This window comes from Ursus arctos, unplaced genomic scaffold (assembly GCF_023065955.2).
Source record: "Ursus arctos isolate Adak ecotype North America unplaced genomic scaffold, UrsArc2.0 scaffold_23, whole genome shotgun sequence".
NCBI classification, from domain to species: domain Eukaryota; kingdom Metazoa; phylum Chordata; class Mammalia; order Carnivora; family Ursidae; genus Ursus; species Ursus arctos.
Window position 1 is genome coordinate 19,121,571 of NW_026622908.1, and position 23,667 is coordinate 19,145,237.

At 36.4% G+C, this 23,667-nt stretch overlaps 1 protein-coding gene across 1 annotated transcript in view; it reads right to left on the reverse strand.

Annotated features, from left to right (window-relative positions):
* Nucleotides 1-23,667, reverse strand: part of DCDC1 (doublecortin domain containing 1) — a 415,749-nt gene that overhangs the window by 323,668 nt on the left and 68,414 nt on the right. The window contains exon 8 of the mRNA XM_057317241.1: nucleotides 12,681-12,774. Within this exon, the coding sequence (XP_057173224.1) occupies nucleotides 12,681-12,774 (94 nt within the window). The remainder of the gene's footprint in view (nucleotides 1-12,680; nucleotides 12,775-23,667) is intronic.

A 23,667-nucleotide genomic window follows, 5' to 3' on the forward strand; every position in this document is an offset into this window, starting at 1 on the left:
TCTTTTCTTAAACTGAACGAAGTAGCTGTGCATTAAATATGCTGGCACATCTTCTGCTTGAGCAAGTGGACCGAAATGGTGTGAATTGTTAATGCCTTGCTGCTTTGGTTCACGGCTTGTGATTGATCATTTGTAACTATATCTACTCCTTGTTCCATGAAATCAAGTATGGAGTAATGGGTTCATCAGATTTTGGGGTTAAATTGAGAGTGAAGAGGTACTGTGTGTGGAAATAAGAGTTGCCATGTTCAGGGCTGGCCTTGTAACAGCATGGAATCTAAAGGCGATATTCAAAACCACTTCACTCATCATACGCTTACTGATTCTGAATAGGGCCCATTTGCAGGGGACATTTGGTAGTTTTCCAATACGCTTTATGCCTCTTTCTACTTCCACCACCATGCACATCTTTTTTTTCATACATCCCAGTAGCACATTGGTAGAACAGGTCAGCATACACAATTCATTTATTTAAATAACTTGATTTATACAAGTAGAAATAAGCTGGGATTCTATTGTGTCTTGCCTTTCCCCTCAACAAAAATAATAGTGTGTGTGTCTTTGAAAATACAAGTGTTTTGTGAACTCAGTTCCTTGACCATCTTAAATATTTGATATTTAGTAATAATATAAAATAATTAAATTGATATATGTACAACTTTATGGTTACTTAAACAAATACTGAGAATTAACTATATCTAATCTATTTTATGTGCTTATGGCCTATACCAATACATAGTAATTGAATATACACAGCCTGCTTTTTCAAACTTTAAAGTTCTGTACAAAAATGTAAGGTCTTATCTTAGAATTAGTTTAGGAAAATACAATACATGGAACTTAATAAATAAAGCCAACAAAAACTAGAAGTAAAGGCCATTAGAAATGTCAGTATATAATTGTTTGCTGTAATAACTGATAGCTTTTTTACATTATTTTTTATTTTTATTACTATTGAGAAAAGCTTAACCCAAATTGTGTTAACTGAGGCACCACTTAACTTTTGATCCAGTAGGAAAAGATGTAACAGAAAACTTAGTAAAACTCAGGAACAAAATCAAATATACAAAGCACTTACATATATAAGTAACATCAAAAGCAAGCTAATTGTAAAATGTTTCTTTTTTTTTTTTTTAAGGTTTTATTTTTAAGTAATCCCTATACCCAAAGTGGGGCTCAAACTTACAACCCCAAGGTCAAGACTCGCATGCTCCACCAACTGAGCCAGCCAGGCACCCCAAAATATTTCAAAATTCTACTGTTACATTGTAAAGTAACAACTAATACAAATCTAAAAAAAAAAAAAAAAACATAGCTGGATTATTTTTCCTTTTTCTTTCTTACTTTTTCTTTTTTTCTTAAGTCTAAAAGCAGGAATAATAATACCTGGCATACACATACTTAATTCAGACTGCCCTAGGAATCAGATAATGTGGGTAAAGATGTTTTGGTCTCCTTTGACGCAAATGCTAAATTAATATATTACATTTAAGTATTTTACTTAGGATATATATATATGTAATAAAAATTTTAATATATATATGAAAATTTTATATTTTTAAATGTGATAAGCTAAAAAGTCTTAATAGTTTCGCAATTATAATGGAGAGTTCCTTTTTGACATTTATTTCTCCCCGTTTATTTCACAAAAGTAGAATCCTCTATAATTAGCATTTTTACATATTTTGTGTACTATTCCATCTCTTCTGAAAACGCTTATGGGGAAGAAAGCCAATCTATACTGAGTCATATTCTTCTACATGGAGAGCTTTGTTAAAAAAAAATTGTTTTATAACAAATAGTAACAATTAAGCTATTTGTTTTCATTGGTAATTATACTTACATTTTTAATAATGAACCTCTAGGATCACTGACACGTCATTAAAGTCAGGATAAGATTTTTGGTTCAAAGACTGAGAAATAAGAGATTAAAAACAGAAGCTAGAAAGAAAGACAAACTCAAGGAGAAGACAGAAAGAGCAAGGACTTGGTTAAAATATTACATAAATACTGAAGCAACTTTAGCCCAATGAAACCTGGAAGTGATGATCATATCATCATGAATAGAAAAGAGAGTCTATGTTTTAAAGACTTCAAAAGGGAATTTCTGACAGATTTTAAAGTGTCTCTGAGCAGATTAGACTGCTTTGTGAATGTTCATATCACACAATTCTGCATTCATATATTTAATAAAAGATGACAGTGATCCAATTATAATGGGAGTTCTCCAACTGCCACCAAAAAAACCCTTTTAAAAAAAAAAATCAAGCCGTTAAAAATTCTTAATATTGTCTATAGATCAATAGTAGAAATATAAATCAGTGATTACTTTCTGCTTTTGTTCAGCCAACAAGAATGACCCAAGTCTGATGCCTGGAGGTCACGGGGAGTCACTGAGGGCCATGTATAGGGCACCATGGAACCAAGGCAAAGTCACAGGGTGCACAGTCCTAAGGGAAATCTGAAGACTTCTCTGAGAGACATCTTTACCACACGAAAGGGCTCTTAACTAGCTGCCTTTGTATATTCCAATGCACCTTAAAGAGATTAAAGGGTTGATTCATAACCACCAGCATTTGGCATCCCTCTTCAGCAAGAGGCCTGAAGTTTTACATTTCATAAAATATGAGAAATAAAGGTAAATAGGACTGGGACCCAATGATTGAAAAGAGACAATGTAGTTAATTTTAAAGAAATTAGGGGTGCCTGGGTGGCTCAGTCAGTTAAGCATCTGCCTTCGGTTCAGGTCACGATCCTGGAGTGCTGGGATTGAGCCTCATGTGGGGCTCCCTACCCAGTAGGGAGTCTGCTTCTCCTTCTCCCTCTCCCCTGCTTGTGCTCTCTCTCTCTCAAATAAATAAATCTTTTTTAAAAAAAATTAAAGAAATTATTGTACCCATAGTTTGATCTTAATTCCCTGAAAAGTTCTAGAAGAGATTATAAGATGAATGGTTTGTGAATTCTTAGAAAAATAAACAGTAATCACTAGGACCCATATGGAGTAACTCATATATTAAATAAACTCATATATTAAATAAATATTTAAGGAACAGAGAGGGAGATTCTTGGGGTAAACAGGGAGACTCTTGGGAAATTCTTTACATGGGGGTGACATCTCTAACATCAGCATATAACTATTATTTCTTCCAATGGGAAATAGATCCCAATAGACTACAGCTACCATCTATTATCCTTAAGCAAGGATGTACTGCTAAATCTGTATGTCTCTTCCCAGATACATAGGTATATCTGCAACAAAGCAAGAGAACATACAGTGTCTGCAAACCTCCTGTTTAGGTCCTCTATTTAGAATTCATGATTGCTCTTCTTTGATGTTTCTATTTAAAAATGATAGAGCAGTGGGGCACCTAGGTGGCTCAGTAGGTTAAATGTCTGCCTTCGGCTCAGGTCATGATCCCAGGGTCCTGGCATTAAGCGCCATGTCAGGTACGGTGCTCAGTGCAGAGTCTGCTTCTCCCTCTGCCCCTGCCTCCCCCTACTCGTGCTCTCTCTCTCTCTCTCTTTCTCTCTCAATCACTCTCTCTCAAATAAAAATAAATAAAAAAATTTTTTAAAAAATGATACAGAAGTACATCACTTAGCATCCAAAACAAGGCAAGAGAAAGTTAAGAGTGGATGCTACCTTGGATCCCAATTTCTTTCCTGGAGAAAGTAATAAAAGGAATCAGAATGAACACAAACACACACAAACACACAGTTGTCCCTGTACGGGGCTTGACTGAAGGCTGCAGGCTATATGTATACCCTTCTAAGTCACCTATCTTAGCTAAGAAAGCAATACCACTTACAAACCCCAGATTATCTGGACCATTGCAGAATTCCACATTTAGCAGAACAGAAGCAGTAGTGATAGCAATAAAAGAGTAGTCCTAGGCATTTTTAGGGCATAAAGAAAGAGAGAGAAGCATCTGACTAGACACCTTCTCAGTGTCTTGAATTTTCCACTCACATCAAAGTCATCTAAGGGGGCACCTTGGTGGCTCAGTCGATTGAGCATCTGACTCTTGATTTCAGCTCAGGTCGTGATCTCAGGGTCATGAAATTGAGCCCCATGTGGGGTTCCGCACTTGGTGTGGAGTCTGCTTGGGATTCTCTCTCTTCCCTCCCTCTCTCCCTTCCCCTGTTCATGCATGCTCCCTCTCTCTCTAAAATAAATAAATAAATAAAATCTTTTTTTAAAAAAAGGCATCTATGTACAATGCTTCCAGACAAGGGCGGCATCCCAAATTTTTATACTATTTTATGATTTGGCCCTGAGTTAAACATGGGAATACAGACAAGACTACAAAATCTCTGTCCTCATGGAGCTTAGAGTCTAGAGGACAGATAGATATTAAATAAATAATTCCCCATGTAGTTTTATGAATTACAATTGAGACAATTAGTATATACAGGGTGCTGTTAGTGTAACAGAGATATCTGTCCTAGACAAGGGAGGAAAGTAACACAGGAGCAAGGCAATGTCAGGAAAACATTTCAGAAGAAGAAATATTTAAAATAAGACCTCGAGATGAGTAGGCAATAGCTTGCAAGGAGGATAGCGTGAGAGAGAATCCAAGTAAAGAAAACATTATATGGTAAGGTACTAGGGCATGAAGAAGAATAAAGTGTTCGAGGAACAGAAATGAAAAAATAAGGTGACTTGAATGCAGAGATGAAGGAGCCAGTAGTACTAAGTGAAGACGGAGAAATTGGGTAGAGACCAAATCATAAAGGTCCTTAAGGCCATGATAAAGATTTAAGCATGAGTTCAGTACGAGAAGTTATGATAAGTTAAATCACTTTTTTTAAAAGATTTTATTTTTAAGTACTCTCTACACCCAACATGGGGGTTGAACTTACAACTCCGAGATCAAGAGTCACATGCTCTTGATCAGTCACATGCTCTTGATCGGTCACATGACTGAGCCAGACAGGCACCCCCTAAAATCATTTTTAAAAATAGTGTTACTAGAGTGATAGTGTGTCTAAGTTGGAGATAGGTAAGCTTATAGATTCATAACTACGTGAGCAGCCATATCCATGGAAGATTACTATAAATCTGAGGCAGGAACTCTATTAACACGCTAGAGATCTCTGTTTCTAATCGTGGCATAGTTAACATTTTTTTAAAACATTTTTATCAATAACTTAGTGTTAAAATTGGTATTCAGACCACATTTGTAGGGGAAAACAAAGATGGAAGAAACTGTTAATCCCTAGATGACAAATTAAATATCCGAAAGATCTTATAAGGCTAAACTACTTAATAAAAACCTGGTAAGTAGAAATTTCATAGGAATCAATGTATTATGTTCTGTTCACATATCTATAAAATCAGCAGTACAAGTACAGGATAAAGAAGAAGTGGCTTAAAAAGCAAATTGTGAGCAAAACCTTAATTTAGATCAATTATCTGATGTATCTAATAGAAATAGTAACGCAGGGGTGCCTGGGTGGCTCAGTTGTTAAGCGTCTGCCTTTGGCTCAGGGCATGATCCCGGCATTCTGGGATCGAGCCCCACATCAGGCTCCTCTGCTGGGAGCCTGCTTCTTCCTCTCCCACTCCCACTGCTTGTCTCTCTCTCACTGGCTGTCTCTGTGTCAAATAAATAAATAAAAATCTTTAAAAAAAAAAAAAGAAATAGTAATGCAATTGTGGATTATATAATGATATGAAAAAAAAAAAAGCAGGGGACGTGAGACAGCTTTACCTATCACTGATTGACCTGGGAAAATATATTCTAATAAATTATGAACATTTATGTTCTAAATTTCAGAAACCCAAATTATGGCTTCACCTACAGAAAGGTGGTAGATTTATTGTAAAAAGAACACTTCATCTGCTTCAGTTACGATAGAGAAACAACTGAAGAAAGTATTACACATCTATGAAACAGATTTGCTAAAGGAATGGAGGAAAAAGTAAACTGGTTTTAGTAGGCTCCACACCATGGGGCTTAAACTCATGACCCTGAGATCAAGAGTTACATAATCTACCATTTGAGCCAGTCAGGTGCCCCTAAAGTGGTTCTAAAATATGCTTCAATCTAATGATCAGAAAAAAGCAGTGTATGCATGAAAATAAATAAAAGAAGACAGGTTTATTTAGCTGGAGGAAGCAAGAGATCTCCTAGACTAAAGGTAACTCTCTGATCTACACATACATTTTTATTGTATTTATTTATTTGTTTGAGAGAGGGGGAGAGAGAGTGCAAGAGGGGGTTGGGGCAGAAGGAATCTCAAGCAGAATCTCAAGCAGACTCCACACTGAGCGGAGCCTGACCCCATGACCTTGAGATCATGACGCCAGCCTAAATCATGGGTTGGGTGCTTAACCAACTGAGTCACTCAGGTGACCCAGAACATACATTGTGAACAGATATGAAAAAGAGGAACTGAAATCCTCAAGGCCAAATATGAGGGTATCCAAGTCTAACTACTCTTAAAGAGATTATTATAAAAGGGGGAAATACTGTAATTATTACAAATTCACAAACAGTAACTGAAGCCCAGTGAAACTCACCAGAGAAATAAAGATCTCGGAGACTAAACTCAGAGTTATCCCCAAAGGAGGAAGAATCAGCAAATACTGTGAAGAGGCAACATTTATATTACAGATAAATTAATAGTAAGAGCAATTCGAGAATCTCTTTTGAGGATGAGACAATTACCCAAAGAGGGCTCATGAAATCTGAATAAACTGAAGAGGGGAATACTAGGAAGATTAATGTCAAATACTCAAAAAAAGTATTCAGTGAACCCCCCAAATTTCTGGATCTAAAATTAAGAAAAGGCAAAGGGAAGACGAATTATATTACAGAAGATCCAGGCACAGCAATAACAGATCAAGAAGTCAGATCTAAATTAGATGTTAGACTGTGGGAAAATACATCCTGGGTAGGATTATTTAACTCAGGGAGGTGAAAATGGGTAGGACTGGTTTGAACAAAGGATGATATTGACAAACTTGGAACTTATTGACTTCATATCTCTCACTATGTGAGGCCCTGCAAGAAAAAGATCTACAGGAATATGTTAGAAAAACACAAGAATGAACCAAATAGCAAAGGGAAACTAAAAGAAAAGAAAGACGTCCACTGCACCGAGCAATGCAGCCCGAGCCTGTTAGAGAAGGGAACCTTCTGAAAGGAATAAGAGTACAACAGAGACAGATCCTAAATACCGTAGAAAGAGGGAAGACTAGGAGCATTCAAAAACTGAGGAAAGACCCTGTCTACAGGAGGAAATGATATTGTGCTGGTCCTCACTGAACACTAAGACCACGAGGCTCAGAAACATAAACAGCCACTTCAATTCAGTAATCCATGGAGAGAAGTTATTCTTTAATGGGAACCAATGTGAAGATGAGGGGGAAGCTGTGTTCACAAAGTAGGTTTCTTTAGCGTAAATGATTCCATAGCCAGAGGCCATGACAGCAGCTGCTGTGACCCAGGATTGAAATTATTGCTCCCAAGGCAAGATGGATGCTTTGCCACTAGAGAGGGCCTACCCTCAGTTCAGTATGGGGTTCAGAAACACGGGACTCAGAAGGAAAAGAATATTAAGATGTTTGGGATACTTTACAAAGGCAAATAACAGCATCTCAAACAAGTGCTGGGGCTGCCACCAACGTAAATTCCCAAAAGCTGCAAGAATGCAAGAGTATCCTCTTTGAGAATAATAATAACAGCAATGATGATACAATATTATAATATGCTGGGGCACCTGCCTGGCTTAGTTGGTGGAGCATATGACTCTTGATCTCAGGGTTGTGAGTTCGAGTCCCACATTGAGTGCAGAGATTAAAAGTAAAATCTTTTAAAAAAGTGTTACATAATGCTTACTAAGGCTTAATTATTCTAAGGACTTTCCATTTAATTCACTTAACCCTTACAACAACCTATTAAGGTAATTAATTTCATCCCTACTTTATAGAGGAAGAAACTAACCCCTTAGAGAAACTAATTAACCTGTCTCAGGTCATACAATAGATGGTGTAACTAGAATTTGAACTCTGGTTCCAAAATCAGAGCATTTAACCAATACTTTATGCATCCTCTTTTTAGAGAAGAGACAATGTTACTGGTCAATTTTTCCCTCAAGATATAAATCATAATACTATAATTAATGTCTTGATGGGAGACTGCTTCCCAACGTGTTATGTCATATGTCACAGACCCTGCCCAACAGCATGAATCAACCAGTATCGTGGAAAAACTGAAATGAAGAATGTTTTCTCTTGCCTTCCTGCACTTAGTTTCTGTGATGGTCTTTGGCAACAGTCACATGGGTCTGGATCATGCCAAACATAGGGTCCTAGGAACATCATTTTGCTTGGAATGGCCACATTAGAAATTGGGGATTGGCTTCTGTTCTGAATGTACCGGGTATAGAGATGATGTTGTGATCATCTTTCAGTTTAACTGGAATTAGGTCACATGAGAAAGTTGGTGTAGATTCAATTCAATTTCTTAGTCCTAAGGGATAACACCCACTGTGGGAGCCCAGAAGGTAGCTGATGGAGGAATTCCAGTTCAAACTAGGCATCCTGAAGTCATCTGGCTGACACTGGGAAGAATAAAAATTAAGGGCTTTAATTTCTTTGAATTTTAACTTGAGGAGTTGGAACTTTTATTGGATTTTAACTCATAAAGGTAAGATTATTTGATTTGGGATTTGGGATTTTCATTTCTTTGGAATTTTATTCTCTGAATTTAATTTCTTCACAAAAATTTCTTAATGGACAAGAGTTAACATTCAAGTTCAGGGTATGTTTTTGGAATTTTGTGATTGAAATACATTGATCCTGTCATTTGATCTCATTGCATTGTAGAATCTCTGAAGAACGTGTCAGAAAATAAATAGCTACTTTGGACAGTGCCACTACGTATAATTTGGGGTGGGAAATGTAATAGGAAGTGAACATTCAGTGTTCAGTAGCATGGCCTTGGAGCCAATTTAATTATATTCTAAGTCATTTCAGAATCTTCTAGTGTAAATTTCATACTACCCACCAGAATCTAGAAGGGTCCACACAGGAGTGGGGTTTGGTTACTGGAATAAGAGACTAAGGATCTCCTTCCTCAAGAGAGAGAGTGACTTCTCTGGTTCACCATTAATGGAATAACTAAGCCAAAGAAGCTAAGAGAACAAAAAAATAGGAAATGTTAGGGGGAGTGAGGGTGTTATTAAACAAATCTACCAAAATCTGACACTATCTACATGTTCTGCGACTGTTACGTGTTATACCATACAGCTCAACAGGGGAATGATGTCAGTACAGTATAGAAATTTGGTTGGTGAATATGTGCTTTTTTCCTAGGTAAAGGAGGCCAACAGAGAAGGAATAGAATTCTATCCTTTGGCAGGAAAGAAAAAAGACTTTATCTTGGCTGTAGCACTGGGGTTCCTTGTAGGACTCTGTAGCAGTTTTGCTTCCTCCTGTGCCTTCATTAAAGGAAGCCCCACTGGCTCAAACCTCCAGTTGATTTTCATCTGCATTGTCTCATCCTCTGTTGTTTTTGTGCAGTTTTAATATCTTCTGAAGCAGCACTCTGAGATACCTATCCAGGCTCTTTACAGTATCTCCTAAATTAATGATTATTATTTAAGTTAGTATTCTGGTTTTAAAGGTGCATAGATTTTGAATGATCTTCCTCAACGCTATTATTTTCATAGCCTTGTAATTTTGATGGGAGTGATTTTGCAGAATGCATTTTTTGTATTAGTTCTAGCAGAAATGCTGTACTAGCATGTTGACCACATATAGGAATATGGCATTTTTACACAGTGGATAGTTCTCTTCTAACCTAGAAGGAATAGACCTTTGTAGGAGCCATAACTAAAGAACTTTTCATAACTTTGTAGGAGCCATAACTAAAGAACTTAACAATATAAATTTCTTTGTTAAAATCTTCTATGGTTCAGTTGTGCCTGGGTGGCTCAGTTGGTTAAGTGTCTGCCTTTGGCTCAGGTCATGATCCCAGGGTCCCGGGATGGAGCTCCATGTCAGGCTCCCTGCTCAGTGGGGAGTCTGCTTCTCCCTCTGCCTGTCTCTCCCCAGCTTGTGCTCTCTCTCTCAAATAAATAAATAACATTTTGAAAAAAAATCTTCTATGGTTTAGAAATCTAAAAACATACACAATTTTTAAATCCCATGGGTTTTTAAGGGTTTCACTAGACTTGATAAAGTAAAAGTTTAGGGTCATGTCAATTGGGCTCACTCCTCACAGCATAGGAAGAAAACCTTCAAAGCATATCTAATTCTAAAAAAGCAGCATTTGTGTATCTTTTACTTTTTAGTCCTTAGTACAATTACACTTCTAATCTGTCCCTTTAAATAAAAAGTAATTGCTATTATCTTAACGTTAGACACGATTTTCTGATCTGACATAAAACAAGCAAACAACGAGTCATACATCAAATGAGAGTATTAGTGGTTATTTAAATTAAAAGGTAACTATCACATAACACTTGACCTTTTCCAATTTGAAGTTCAGAAGACCATCAAATATAAAAGTTTAGGGACTTCAATCATTTGACGTACGAATTATACTAACAAACAAAGAAAATAGAAATGCAAAAATTTAATGTTAAGTGACTAGAGTGCTACAGACTGGAAGTTCCTCCAACAGGATTAGCTTCTTTGAAATATTAAGTTTAGTGAACTTGTTATGCTTCCACATGTTAGTAGTTGCATAGGCTAATTTCAGCTGGCATAAGCTTTTATAAGTATGCAAAAACACAGGGCAAGGCACGCATTAAAATATGATAATAGCACACTTCTGGGACATGTGAAGCATGAGGCACGAATCTGAATGCCTCTGGCATCCATGAAGCATCACACCTCAGAGTCAGAGCTTTTATGTTTTGATAAGTAATTCTGTTATACCACATTTGGGAGGGGAAAAATCAACTTTCTAAATATAAATCTTTCCCTTTAACCAGAGTTCCTTATAGTTTCAATTCTAACGATTTATTCAAATACCATTTTTAAATTCCTGGTGAGCTGGAAATAATTCAAAGCTAGATAGGGTCTTAAGAAAATGTGTTAGTTATTTATTTTATTAATGCAAGTTTAAGAGTGATTACATAATATTGTTGATCATAAAGATCATTTTAGCCAGTGTGATCGGGGGGACTGCAAGAAAAAAGAAATAAACTTCAATAATGATACCCTCTCTATCCTCTCCCTCAAAAAGACCATAAGGAAGTGTTCCCTGTGTTACATATGTCTTATAGGTAAATAACTAGCTAGATAATGGGTGTGTCTACAGAAGACTTGAAATCTTCAGATTAAAAACTCCTAATAAAATGAAAAATAATTATCATACTTAACACAAACATTAAAAATGACCAAGAAAAAATTGATTTCCTTTCTAAATACACAAACACACATACAATCCTTGGCAGAAAAAAAAAATTAAGAGTTATAACAATAAGTATCAAAATATAATAGTAGTCACTCAATAGTATTAAGATGATAAAGCCAGTAAAGGTTTGTTTTTATATAGTACAAGCAAAGATATTAGAAACAAATGTAAGTACTCAGTGTATCCATATCCTTAAAAAACTTAAAGCTTTCTGGATCTAGCCTTGCAGTTTAAGTATGCCACTTAATATTTTGCCCTCTTCAGGCATATGGAGTTAAGGCTTAAATGAAGTGATAGGATATAACAGTAGTACATTTAGTAGTGCTAACAGTAACACTACTAAAGTAATAGCAATTACTACTGAAGGAATAAAAAGTAAATTTAAAAAAGTAAAAAGTAAATAATAGTAGCAATTACTACTAATAGTAATTTAATAGCAGTACAAATATGGAATTCACAGTATTTTTGCTTTTAGAGACTAGCAAATCAGTGCTTTTAGAAATACAGATGGAGGTCTCATATTTTGACAAAGATATACAATGAAATTATTTTAAAACACATTTCATAACCTTTGACAACCTCTAGAAGTTAACCAAAACAATTAAAAAATTTCTGAGAACACACCAGTATGATTTCTCAGTTTTCTCTTCTGAAAGCTGTATACCATAGAAAATGCCTATTAATTATGAAAATTCATCAATTGCTTTTGTTTATTAAGTGATAGCTTACTAAAGTTAAAATACTGATGATTTTTTTAAAATCTAAACTTAAGCTGTGCTATAGGCTGAATGTATATGTCCCCTCAAAATTCAAATGTTGAAACCTAATGTGATGGTATTTGGAGGTAATTGGGTCATAAGGGTGGAGCCCTTGAGAATGGAATTAGTGTCATTACACAAGGGACCCCAGAGAGCACCCTTGCCCTTTCTACCAATAAGGACACAGTCAGAAGATAGCAGTCTGTGAATCAGTTAAGAGGCCCTCAACAGACAATGAATCTGCCAGGGCCTTGATCTTGGACTTGGACTTCATAACTATAAGAAATAAGTGTTTGTTGTTCAAGCCACCCAGCCTATGGTATTTTTGTGATAGAAGACCAAATGGACCAACACATGCTGAAATAAAGATTTCTCAAAACTTAATCCCTTTCATAATTTCCTTTTGTGTACGAATGACATATTTAGACATGTTAAAACTACACTTTTATTATAGCTGTTTTCTTTTTAAATATACAAAGTAAAAACAAAATTATGTAAGTGCCTTTTGAAATGTTATCATAGAGTTAATAAAATCTTTGTCACTTACCTTTTGAAATATCTTTAATTGTTCTGCCATACAAATCATAAAGATATCTGGCTGGCGAATTTAGGTTCATTCTCATTGTGCAAGTATCTAAAACCTAACCGGGAGGGAAAAAACGTATAAGTAATTTATTACAGTAAGCTCTGGCTAAATCAAATAAATAAAAGTCCTTTCTATACTACATGGCTATAAAAATTATACTGTAAAATAAAACTTGACGATTTAGAAAATGTTTCTAATATATGAAAAGAAAAAAAAACAGTTGAAATTACTAGATCACAATTTTACTTTGAAAACACACAAACAAGGGTGCCTGGCTGGCTCAGTCAGTGAGCATGCAACTCTTGATCTCAGGGTCAGGAGGTCAAGCCCCACATTGGGTATAGAGCTTAGTTAAAAAAAAAAAAAAAAAAAAAAAAAAACTAAAAACACACAAACAAATATTAATGAAAAAGAGAAAAGAGGGGCGCCTGGGTGGCTCAGTCGTTAGGCATCTGCCTCTAGCTCAGGTCATGATCCCAGGGTTCTGGGATTGAGCCCCGCATCCAGCTCTCTGCTCAGCGGGAAGCCTGCTTGTCTCTCTCACACTCCCCTTGCTTGTGTTCCCTCTCTTGCTGTCTCTCTCTTTCAAATAAATAAATAAAATCTTAAAAAAAGAGAGAGAAAAGAGATATAATAAATATTAAAAAGTGGTTACACTGTGTTTAATAATGCTAGAACAACGGGAAATTTTTATGTTATTCTGCTCCCAGAATATCATACTCCCAAATTTCAAACTATATCACAAAGCTTTAATAACCAAATTAGTATGGTACTGGTGCAAAAACAGACACATAGACTAATGGAACAGAGTTGAGAACCCAGAAATAATCCCACACTTATATGGTCAATTTATGACAAAGGAGGCAAGAATATACAATGGGGAAAAGACTGTCTCTCCAATAAATGTATTGGGGAAACTGAACAGCTACACACAAAAGAATGAAACTGGACCACTTATACCATACACAAAAATAAACTCAAAATGGAGTAAAGACCTAAATATAAGACCTGAAGTCATAAAACTCCCAAAAGAAAACAAAGACATTAACCTCTTGGACATCAACCTTTGCAAAATTTTTCTAGATATGTCTCCTCAGATAAGGGAAACAAAGGAAAATTAACAACTGGGACTACATCAAACTAAAAAGCTTTTGTACAGTGAAGGAAACCATCAACAAAATGAAAAGGCAACCTACCAAATGAGAAAAGGTCTTTGCAAAGGATATTTCAAATAATGGGCTAATATCCGACATATATAAAGAACTCATACAAGGGAACACCCCAAAAAACCAAATAATCCAATTAAAATGGTCAGAGGACCCGAACAGATGTTTTTCCCAAGAAGATATATAGATGCCCACAGACACATGAAAAGATGCTCAACATCAGTAATCATCAGGGAAATGCAAATCAAAACCACAAGGAGATATCACCTAATAGCAGTCAGAATGAATAGTATCAAAAAAACAAGACATAACAAGTGTTGGCAGGGATGTGGGGGAGAAAGGAACCTTTGCATGCTGTTCGTGGAAATGTAAACCGGGGCAAATGTAAATTGGAAAACAGTATGGAGATTTCTCAAAAAACTAGAAATATAAGTACTATACAATCCAGTAATTCCACTTCTGAGTATCTACCCAAGGAAAATGAAAACATGAATTTGAAAAAATATATGCACCCCTATGTTTATTGCAACATTATTCACAAGCCAAGATATAGAAGCAACCCCAGTGTCCATTGATAGTTGAATGGATAAAGATGTGGTATGTATATATAATGAAATACTACTCAGCCATAAAAAAATGAAATTTTGCCATTCCTTACAACATGTATGGACCTAATGCGTATTATGCTAAAGAAAATAAGTCAGACAGACAAAGACAAATATCATATAATTTCACTTACATGTGGAATCTAGAATACAAAACAAATAACAAACAATAATAACAAAGAGAAACACATTTATGTATATAGAGAACAAACTAGGGGTTCCCTAAAGGGAGAGAGGTGGGCAGACGGGCAAAATAGGTGAAAGAGACTAAGGGGTACAAATTTCCAGTTATAAAACTAGTAAGTCACAGGAATGAAAAATACAGCATAGGGAATATAGTTAAAACTTTTATAATAGCATTGTATGGTGACAGATGGCAACTATGCTTATTGTGGTAAGCATTTTGTAATGTATATAATTGTCGAATCACTATATTGTACACCTGAAGCAAATATGTCAGCTATACTTTAATTAAAAATAAAAATAAATAAATTAGGTAGTAAGGTACTTTCTTTGGGTTTTAAATTCTTTCCAAGTGTCCTAAAATCAATTATAAATATAGTCTGATCACAGTTCACCTCGATAACTTATGTTGTTTGGGTACTAAAAAAGTGGAATCAATAAACCACATTTCAAGGTTTCCCATGAGCCTGAATCTCAAGAACTTCTTCTAATGGTTTCTAATATGGTAGAGTTTTCTCAATATTTTACTTTATTGTATTTTTTTAAAGATTTATTTATTTATTTTAGAGAGATAGAGAGTGACAGGGTGAGAAGCAGAGAGGGACACAGGATCCTAGGCAGGCCCCATGCCCAGCATGGAGCCCAACATGGGGCTCCATCCCATGATCATGACCTCAGGTGAAATTAAGAGTCAGATATTCAACTAACTGAGCCACCCAGGTGCCCCTGTTTTCTCAATATTTTAATATCTTGATCTGTCTTGATATAGCCCTTGTAACAATGACCTTTTCAACATCAGTGAAGACTTAAACATGCATCAGTTAGAGGGAAAGTTCTATTCACAGCATAAAAAAGTTAAAGTAATAAGGGATGTTGGAGAGTATCAAGTAACTTCATGCAAGTTTTATTAGGTTTTTGAAAGTGACTCCCAAAACATGAATCACTACATCCATTTACAAGTATATAATACGGGCACCTGGGGCGCCTGGGTGGCTCAGTTGTTAAGCGTCTGCCTTCGGCTCAGGGCGTGATTCCGAAGTCCTGGGATTGAGCCCCGCATCAGGCTCCTCTGCTGAGAGCCTGCTTCTTCCTCTCCCACTCCCCCTGCTTGTGTTCCCTCTCTCACTGGCTGTCTCTCTCTCTCTGTCAAATAAATAAATAAAATCTTTAAAAAATAATAATAATACGGGCGCCTGGGTGGCTTAGTTGGTAGGACATGTGACTCTTGATCTTGGAATTATGAGTTCAAGACCCACACTGGGTGTAGAGATTACTTAATAAAATCTTGAAGGGCACTGGGGTGGCTCAGTCAGTTAAGCATCCAACTCTTGATCTTAGCCCAGGTCTTGATCTCAGGGTTGTGAGTTCAGTCCCCATGTTGGGCTCCATGCTGTGCATGGAGACAACTTAAGTAAAATAAAATAAAATAAAAGTCTTTTAAAAAAGTATATAATACATTCCAAATCCACACTGAAAATACTTTGTCTCCCATTTTCACTATTAATGGCTATAATGTACTACTGCTTTTGCACCACCTAGAACTGTTGAAGGATGATATGCATTACATGATTACACAGTACAAAAAACATCTTTCCATTGCTGTTACCACCCTGCCTCCAGTTCTGCCCAATTTTATCCTTAAAGATTTATTTACTTATTTTTAGAGAGAAAGAGAGAGAGAGAGTGTGTTCATGAGTGAGGGGAAGGGCAGAAGGAGAGAGAGAATCTCAAGCAGACCAGAGAGGGGGAAGGCCTACACAGGGCTGGATCCCATGACCCTGAGATCATGACCTGAGCCAAAATCAAGAGTCTGATGCTTAACCGACTGAGCCACTCATGTGCCCCTATCCTTACTTTAAAATTGTAAACTGTAATCCTAGTCCTAGCCCAACCAACTCATTTTTTTGTGACAACGAACATATTTAAAGAGCTTCATGTGTATATAAAGACAAAGTTGTACTTTTCTTTCAGTCTGGAGAACAACTTTCAAATATTGTGACTAATTTGCTTTATCTAGTTGTTGTATCAAGTGATGTGTGTTGCATTTAAAAGGCAAATATCTAATTGACTAATTTAATTTGATGAATTGGCCTTTACTGGATTACATCAGAGGTTCTTAACCTTTATTCTACCCCTACACATGATCAATAATGTTTTCATGAGCCACATAGTCCCACAGGCATTCACAGGATTGTGTGCGTTTCTTGCATGCTAGCTGCAATCCAGTTTTGGGCAATTTTTCAGAAACTATGTATTGCTGCTCTCTTTCTCAAAATCACGAAGGCATAACTGTTTATGACTCAGAATGAAGTTACTGGAATAATCTTGGACCCTCTAATTTATGAGGGAAATATTCACAGTACCAATGCTTTACCTAAATAACAACGTTCTTGCAATGTATTTCACAAGTGACTATAAACTGTCATGTGGAGCAAATCCATTGACCTCCAATCTGCCTATTTGTAGGCTATCAGTGCAGGAGTTCAATTCCTGACCAACGGCATGTGTTCTCACAAGTCAGACACAATACTCCCTTGGAATATCTAAGTTGGAATAGCCCCGTGGCTGGGACTGGTCCTTGCCACTCAATAAAATAAGGTAATAATGCTGGTGACTCTAAATGTCACTCTTCCTGTCTTCCTTCCCACTCTTTTGGGTCAATCTCTTTAGTGATTACTACACATAAGTTCACCTAGGACTCCTATCCATGGGCAGAAACCCTTACTAAAAATGCTTGTAAAGCAATATTCAAAAAATAAGAGAGAAGTTACCAGAAAAAATTGGAGTTTTGTCTGTGACTTTAGACAGAAAGGTGAGTGGAACATACTTACTGACATTGGCATGGGATCCACCCTTGTGTTTTTAAAAATACTTTATTGACACCGTTCGTCTCTGACTAGCAAAATTCTCCTACTGGTCACCTTATTACATGTGACTTTGTCTCTAAGGATTATCTTTTTACCACCACCACCACCCTCCTTGACAGAAATATTAACAGGAGACAATTCGGTACACATTCTTCCTTAGCCAGTCATCTCTCAATGCTATTAAGAATCTACACTTGGTCCCACAGAGCCTTCTCCTTTGGTTCCCCAAATTCTTGATCCATCCATTCTTTATGTTTAGTTCTCAATTTCTTTTGTTTTTTTTTAAAGATTTTATTTTATTTATTTGACAGAGATAGAGACAGCCAGCGAGAGAGGGAACACAAGCAGGGGGAGTGGGAGAGGAAGAAGCAGGCTCATAGCGGAGGAGCCTGATGTGGGGCTCGATCCCAGAACGCCGGGATCACGCCCTGAGCCGAAGGCAGACGCTTAACCGCTGTGCCACCCAGGCGCCCCTAGTTCTCAATTTCTTAATATTACAACTCTATTATTTAAAAATTCAATGAAGTCCTTTGGAACAAATTATATTCTGTAGTTACTGGTGAAGGTTCAAATATCTAAATATCCTCCTCCAAAGTTATAATTTACCAATTAAACTAAGTAAAATGTGAGCTATTTAAAGATAGTCCCATTTATTTCAGCTAAAATTTCAATGATTTTAAAAATTATTTCAAATATTGCTGCCTTTGTGTTTAAAAAAAATCAGTCAAGTAAAATTACACAGCTTTCTAACTCTAAGATCCCTCTTTTCATTGTGACAAAATATCGGTAAAAGTGTTTGTGCAAGCCAAATTTTAAGAGTTAAATGAGTTTAAAAACTGGCATTAGAAAATCAGATACTAGAAATTAATAATGCATCAGCAACACTGTCATTCTCTCATACTTTCAGGATGAAAGATCCTTGCAGTTTTTAAGCAATGCCAACCTTCAGGAATCATTTTCTCAGAGTAAATTATCAGTGGTATGAATTAGTATCAATATAAATTTCTGTCAAAAGCCCTGAAATGAAGCCTCTACTTGTAAGGTCATTCTTATAATTCACAATTGAAAATATTTAACAGTGTCATCTTGCTGTAATAGTAAGGTTAATTAAAATACCATTTCCACTCATCTGTACCTGCTAAGCTTGTTAAAATATTATTTTTACAAATTCACATTTTGTTAATTTCTTACAGCATGGGTTGTAGAGAACCCTTTTGATACTGAAATTTAAAATCATCATGCTGTAAAACCAGACTCTGTGACAAGCAGCTGGGAAGAGATTTTCTACAAACTCTTTTTAGTTTAATCTGTTTATACTTCTGGGAGTTACCTACACCCATGGGCATATCTGGTGCAAAGTGTGCAGTTTCTGGAATGGCTACCATGGAGGTTGTGTGATTACACAGTCTAGAGCCTCTGGGTTTGCCTTGCCACTACCTCAGTTCAGGTGAGAGAGTTCAACATCACCAAGTGAGCCAAATCAACAAGCTATTAGATCCAACAAGGCCTTTCTCCTCAAAGATATGTTTTTATATGTTAACATCCAGAAGTATAAACTCTGATTTACACTTCCCCATAAACTGTTTTCAAAAGATCTTCTGTTGGCTAGGGTCAGCTGCCTACACACTATGGGCTAATGCTGGCCACGACCTGTTTCTGTATGGCCTATGGGCTAAGAATAATTTGTACAATTTTAAATGTTAAAAAAAATCAAAAGAATAGTGTTTTGTCATGTTAAAATTAACATTTCTGTGCCCATAAATAAAGTTTTCTTGGAAAACAGCTATATTCTTCATTTGCATATTTTCTGCGGCTGCTTTCACTCTACAGCAAGAGGGTCTTTGCATTGTGCAATCTCCAATACTTCCCCTGAGCAACAAAATGCACTAGGCCCTCAAGCTCTTTTAAAGGAAACCACGCTTTCCCCTGAATTCACTAATTTCCTTAGGACTTTCTCAAATCCTGGGATTTTATTCTCTCATATAGCAATTTCAAAATGTTGGGAGAGGATGGGAAGGTGGCAAGGGGTGTTACTTGAGAGTATCATTTCAAGATTTCTCCCCAACTCTCTTATTGAACAAACAAAACAACCTGACCTTCAACTGCACCATCTTTCTTCACTCCAGTCATTCTTCTTCATTCATGGATAACTTTTGCCACAAAAATCCTAACCCTGGCTGATGCTTACTATCCACGTGCTATGCACACACCAAGAAACTTGGTGCTCCTGGAGAAATCACACAAATGACCACATCACCATTAGTATTACTCATAGTCACCAAACTCCATGGTCCTTCAATACTGCCCATTCACTTCTATTTCATTTGTTTGGTCAAATATCTCTTCTACTTACCATAATGAATATTTTAAACCATCCCTGCTCTCTACCCAGCCTCCCCTTCTCTACTTCCTTCTTTATTTTTGGCAGATGGGGTGGCCTTATGGCCTAACATCAGACAGAAAATTGAAGCCTCATCTTCCTGCTACCAAAACTACAAGTCTATCTATGTCTTTTTTTTTTTAAAGATTTTATTTATTCATTTGACAGAGAGAGACAGCCAGCGAGAGAGGGAACACAAGCAAGGGGAGTGGGAGAGGAAGAAGCAGGCTCCCAGCGGAGGAGCCTGATGCGGGGCTCAATCCCATAACACCGGGATCACGCCCTGAGCCGAAGGCAGACGCTTAACGACTGAGCCACCCAGGCGCCCCTATCTATTTCTATACCTATTCTCTCCTTTTCCCTCTAGTTGGAAGAGTCCATGCTCCTATCTCAGGCCAATATTCCACCTACGCTTTCAATTATGTTTGTTTTCAACTTTTAAAGTAGTATATATTATCCATCATTTCTTCTCTTTCATATATATTCAACTACTCCTTCTAAATGAGATTTTTCCTACTGGCATTTAAACACGACTAAGCCTATCCTATCTTAGAAATTAAATTAAATTTTTTAAAAAAAGTATGTGTAATTCTAGAAAAGGAAATTTCTACATAAAACTGTTTTTACTTCCAGAGCACTAATTTATACTGACCTTAGGAAATAAAATAAGAAAATCTCTTCATATTTGTAGCAATTCTCTTAGTGGCCTACCAAATATTCATTTTTTTGCCTCATCCTTGCTGTCCTGATTTTGTTTAGAGGTCCCCTTTTCCGCTTCGGACTCAAAGTAGACTAGAGTTATCTTGATTGATCTAGGTCAATCATGGTGGTCCCATGCCTCTTGTCAGTTTGGGAGTAGGTACATAATCTAGTTCTGCCAATGAGACATGAGAAAGGGCTTCTGGGAAAGGCTCCATCATTCATAGGGAAGAGACAGTCCTTTTCTGCCACTGGCCAAAACTGTACCTGGCTGTGCAGCAGCTATCCTGTTACCAACATGTGAAAGAGCATAAAATCCAGAAAATTTAAAAAAACATAACTGGGGGGCACCTGACTGACTCAGTTGGGGGAGCATGCAACTCTTGATCTTAGAGTCATGAGTTCAAGTCCCTTTTTGGGTGTAGAGATTACTTAAATAAATAAAACTTTTTAAAAAATGTAACTGGAATCCTATCATGCTATGCTTAAAACTGTCCTGCTCCTGGATTTCTTGCTTCCTTTTTGCTTAAGTCTGTTTAAATCAGGATTCTCTGTTATTTGCAGCTATCATCCTATTCTATTAGTTAATAGAAAAAAAAATTTTTTTGGCCCAGGTTCTTCAAATGAAGAACATTGTTTCAACTAACTCAATGGGTATTTGTATAGCAAATAGATTACAACAGTATTCACTATATAAACCTAAGAAGCAAATCATTTAATTAAGAACGCAGAGAAAATTTTTAAAAGAAATTTAGCAAGCTGAAAACTGTGAAAATTAATGGATAATTATGAAATTAATTCACTGGATTACTAAAAATATTTCACCTCTGGCAATTAATTGTACTTGTTCGGTAGAAGAGAATACAATTTATCATGAATATTTTGAAAAAGGGAATCTGCTTTTACAGATTTTTTTTTGCTAAGTAAAAGACTGTCAAATACATTGTGAATTTTCAAAGAATTAAAATGCAATAAAATGTACTAAGCATAACTCTCTGCTAAGACCAATATTTTATAATGACTTATAATAAAAATTATGATCATTATTTCAACATGTAGATGCCAGGAGATTGGGATGAATTTGTACACATCTTATTAAATAACTTAAAGGTACTTTTCTGAATAAATCCTGGAAATAAATTTACTGGCCAGTTGTCTTTTTTTCATAAAAGTGGGTGACAGAATGCATGCCAAATCTAGTTATTTGCTGTCACTAATAATGAACATCACTATGATTTGTAAAAGCAATTGTTTCTGATAAATTTGAAATGTAGGTGTTTTGACATTTTATTATTAAAATGTGAATGAGAAGTAGATAACCAGAGGAGATTTTCCAAATAATCTATTAATACATACCCTTTAGATATTCTATCTTTAATTGATCTCTTCTTAAATAGCCCAGATTACTTTAAAATGTTTATAATGCTAATCATACTGTTACTTGCTTTTTAAAACTATTATTTTGACGTACAATTTACATGAAATAAGCTGTACCTATTTTAAGCGTACAGTTTAATGCAGGTAGAAAAAATGTATCTGGGGTGCCTGGGTGGCTCAGTTGGTTAAGCGTCTGCCTTCGGCTCAGGTCGTGATCCCACGATCCTGGGATCAAGCCTCATGTCGGACTCCCTGTTCAGCGGGGAGTCTGCTTCTCCCTCTGCCCGCCTCCCCACACTCGTGCTCTCTCTCTCTCTGTCAAATATATAAATAAAATCTTTAAAAAAAAAAAGAAAAAGAAAAAAACATATCTGTGTAACCACCACCACAATCAAGATATAGAGTAATTCCCTTACTCTCCAAAATTTCTCATGCTCTTTCACAATCACTATTCAGTACACGTGGCCCCAGGAAACCACTGAACCCTGTCTTTCACTAGAGAAGTTTTGTCTGTTCTACAATTTCACATAAATGGAATCATATAGCAAGTATTATTTTGTATCTGGCTTCTTTCATTTACCACGATATTTATTCTTTTTTATAGCTGAAGAGTATTCCTTCGTATGGATATAGCACAATTTACTCATTTGTGTTTTTTTTAAGGATTATAAATTTATATTTTTATTAAGTCAAAAACTAACAATGTGGTATTAAGTTTACATGTAAACAAAGTTTTCACAGAAACCTAACACATGCCTAAAAAGATTTTACAATGGAGTTCTAGATGCAGACCTAGATGATGTCAAGAACTAATGGATCTCATGAGTCAAGACAGCGTTTCGGGTATTAGTTAATTTTCAGGATTAAAAATATTTTTGTTTTGTTTTATGTTTTAAAGTGAACCACTGCCCCGGGATGAAAGTTTAATCTTCTGATACCAGGGATTTTTAAATCATTCAACTCTTGAAGTGATTTAGTGAACTTGTGCTGTCAGTGACTGAACCCTGCCACCAGTGATTTCAGAGTTCAAAGTTCAAATAACAGGCCTCCAGAGTTTTCCATCCTAAGACCAGGGGCCCTTAACTTTCCCTACTCTCCCACCTTCTATACCACCTTCTTCCCCTCCCCAAATACCTCAGCCAGTGGCTTGGGTGGACAAGCTGATGTTTAAAACTTCTTAATTGGAAAAGAAAGGGTCTTCTTATCAATATCAAGAATTAGCACCTTTAAGACAGAACCACCTGCCTATGTATTTGTTCCAATAAGATTTTCCCTCTTCAACCAGTTTCCGTCCCCAAAATGGCAACTTCGGTAACTTATTAACTGGCTTAGTTCTTTACTGGGAACAGCATTAAGCTCAGGCAGGGAACACCTGGGCTTATGTGTCAGGCATTCACAGCTTTCAAACAGTCTCTCACAGTCTTCATTTAGGCTGCCAATGACTTTTTTTGAAAAGATAAAATATTGCGGACACAGAACCGAATCACCACTAGTTTATTCTTTCCATTGCTTCACCATATCCCCAATCAGACCCCAAATTTTAACAAAAATGATCCTACCCATTTCTGTTCCTTCCCATCCCCATCCCTCCCAATCCCAAATAATACACCAGAAATAGCCAAAAACTACACATGGTACACTATAAAAATGCAGAGTTAACACTATTGGTTG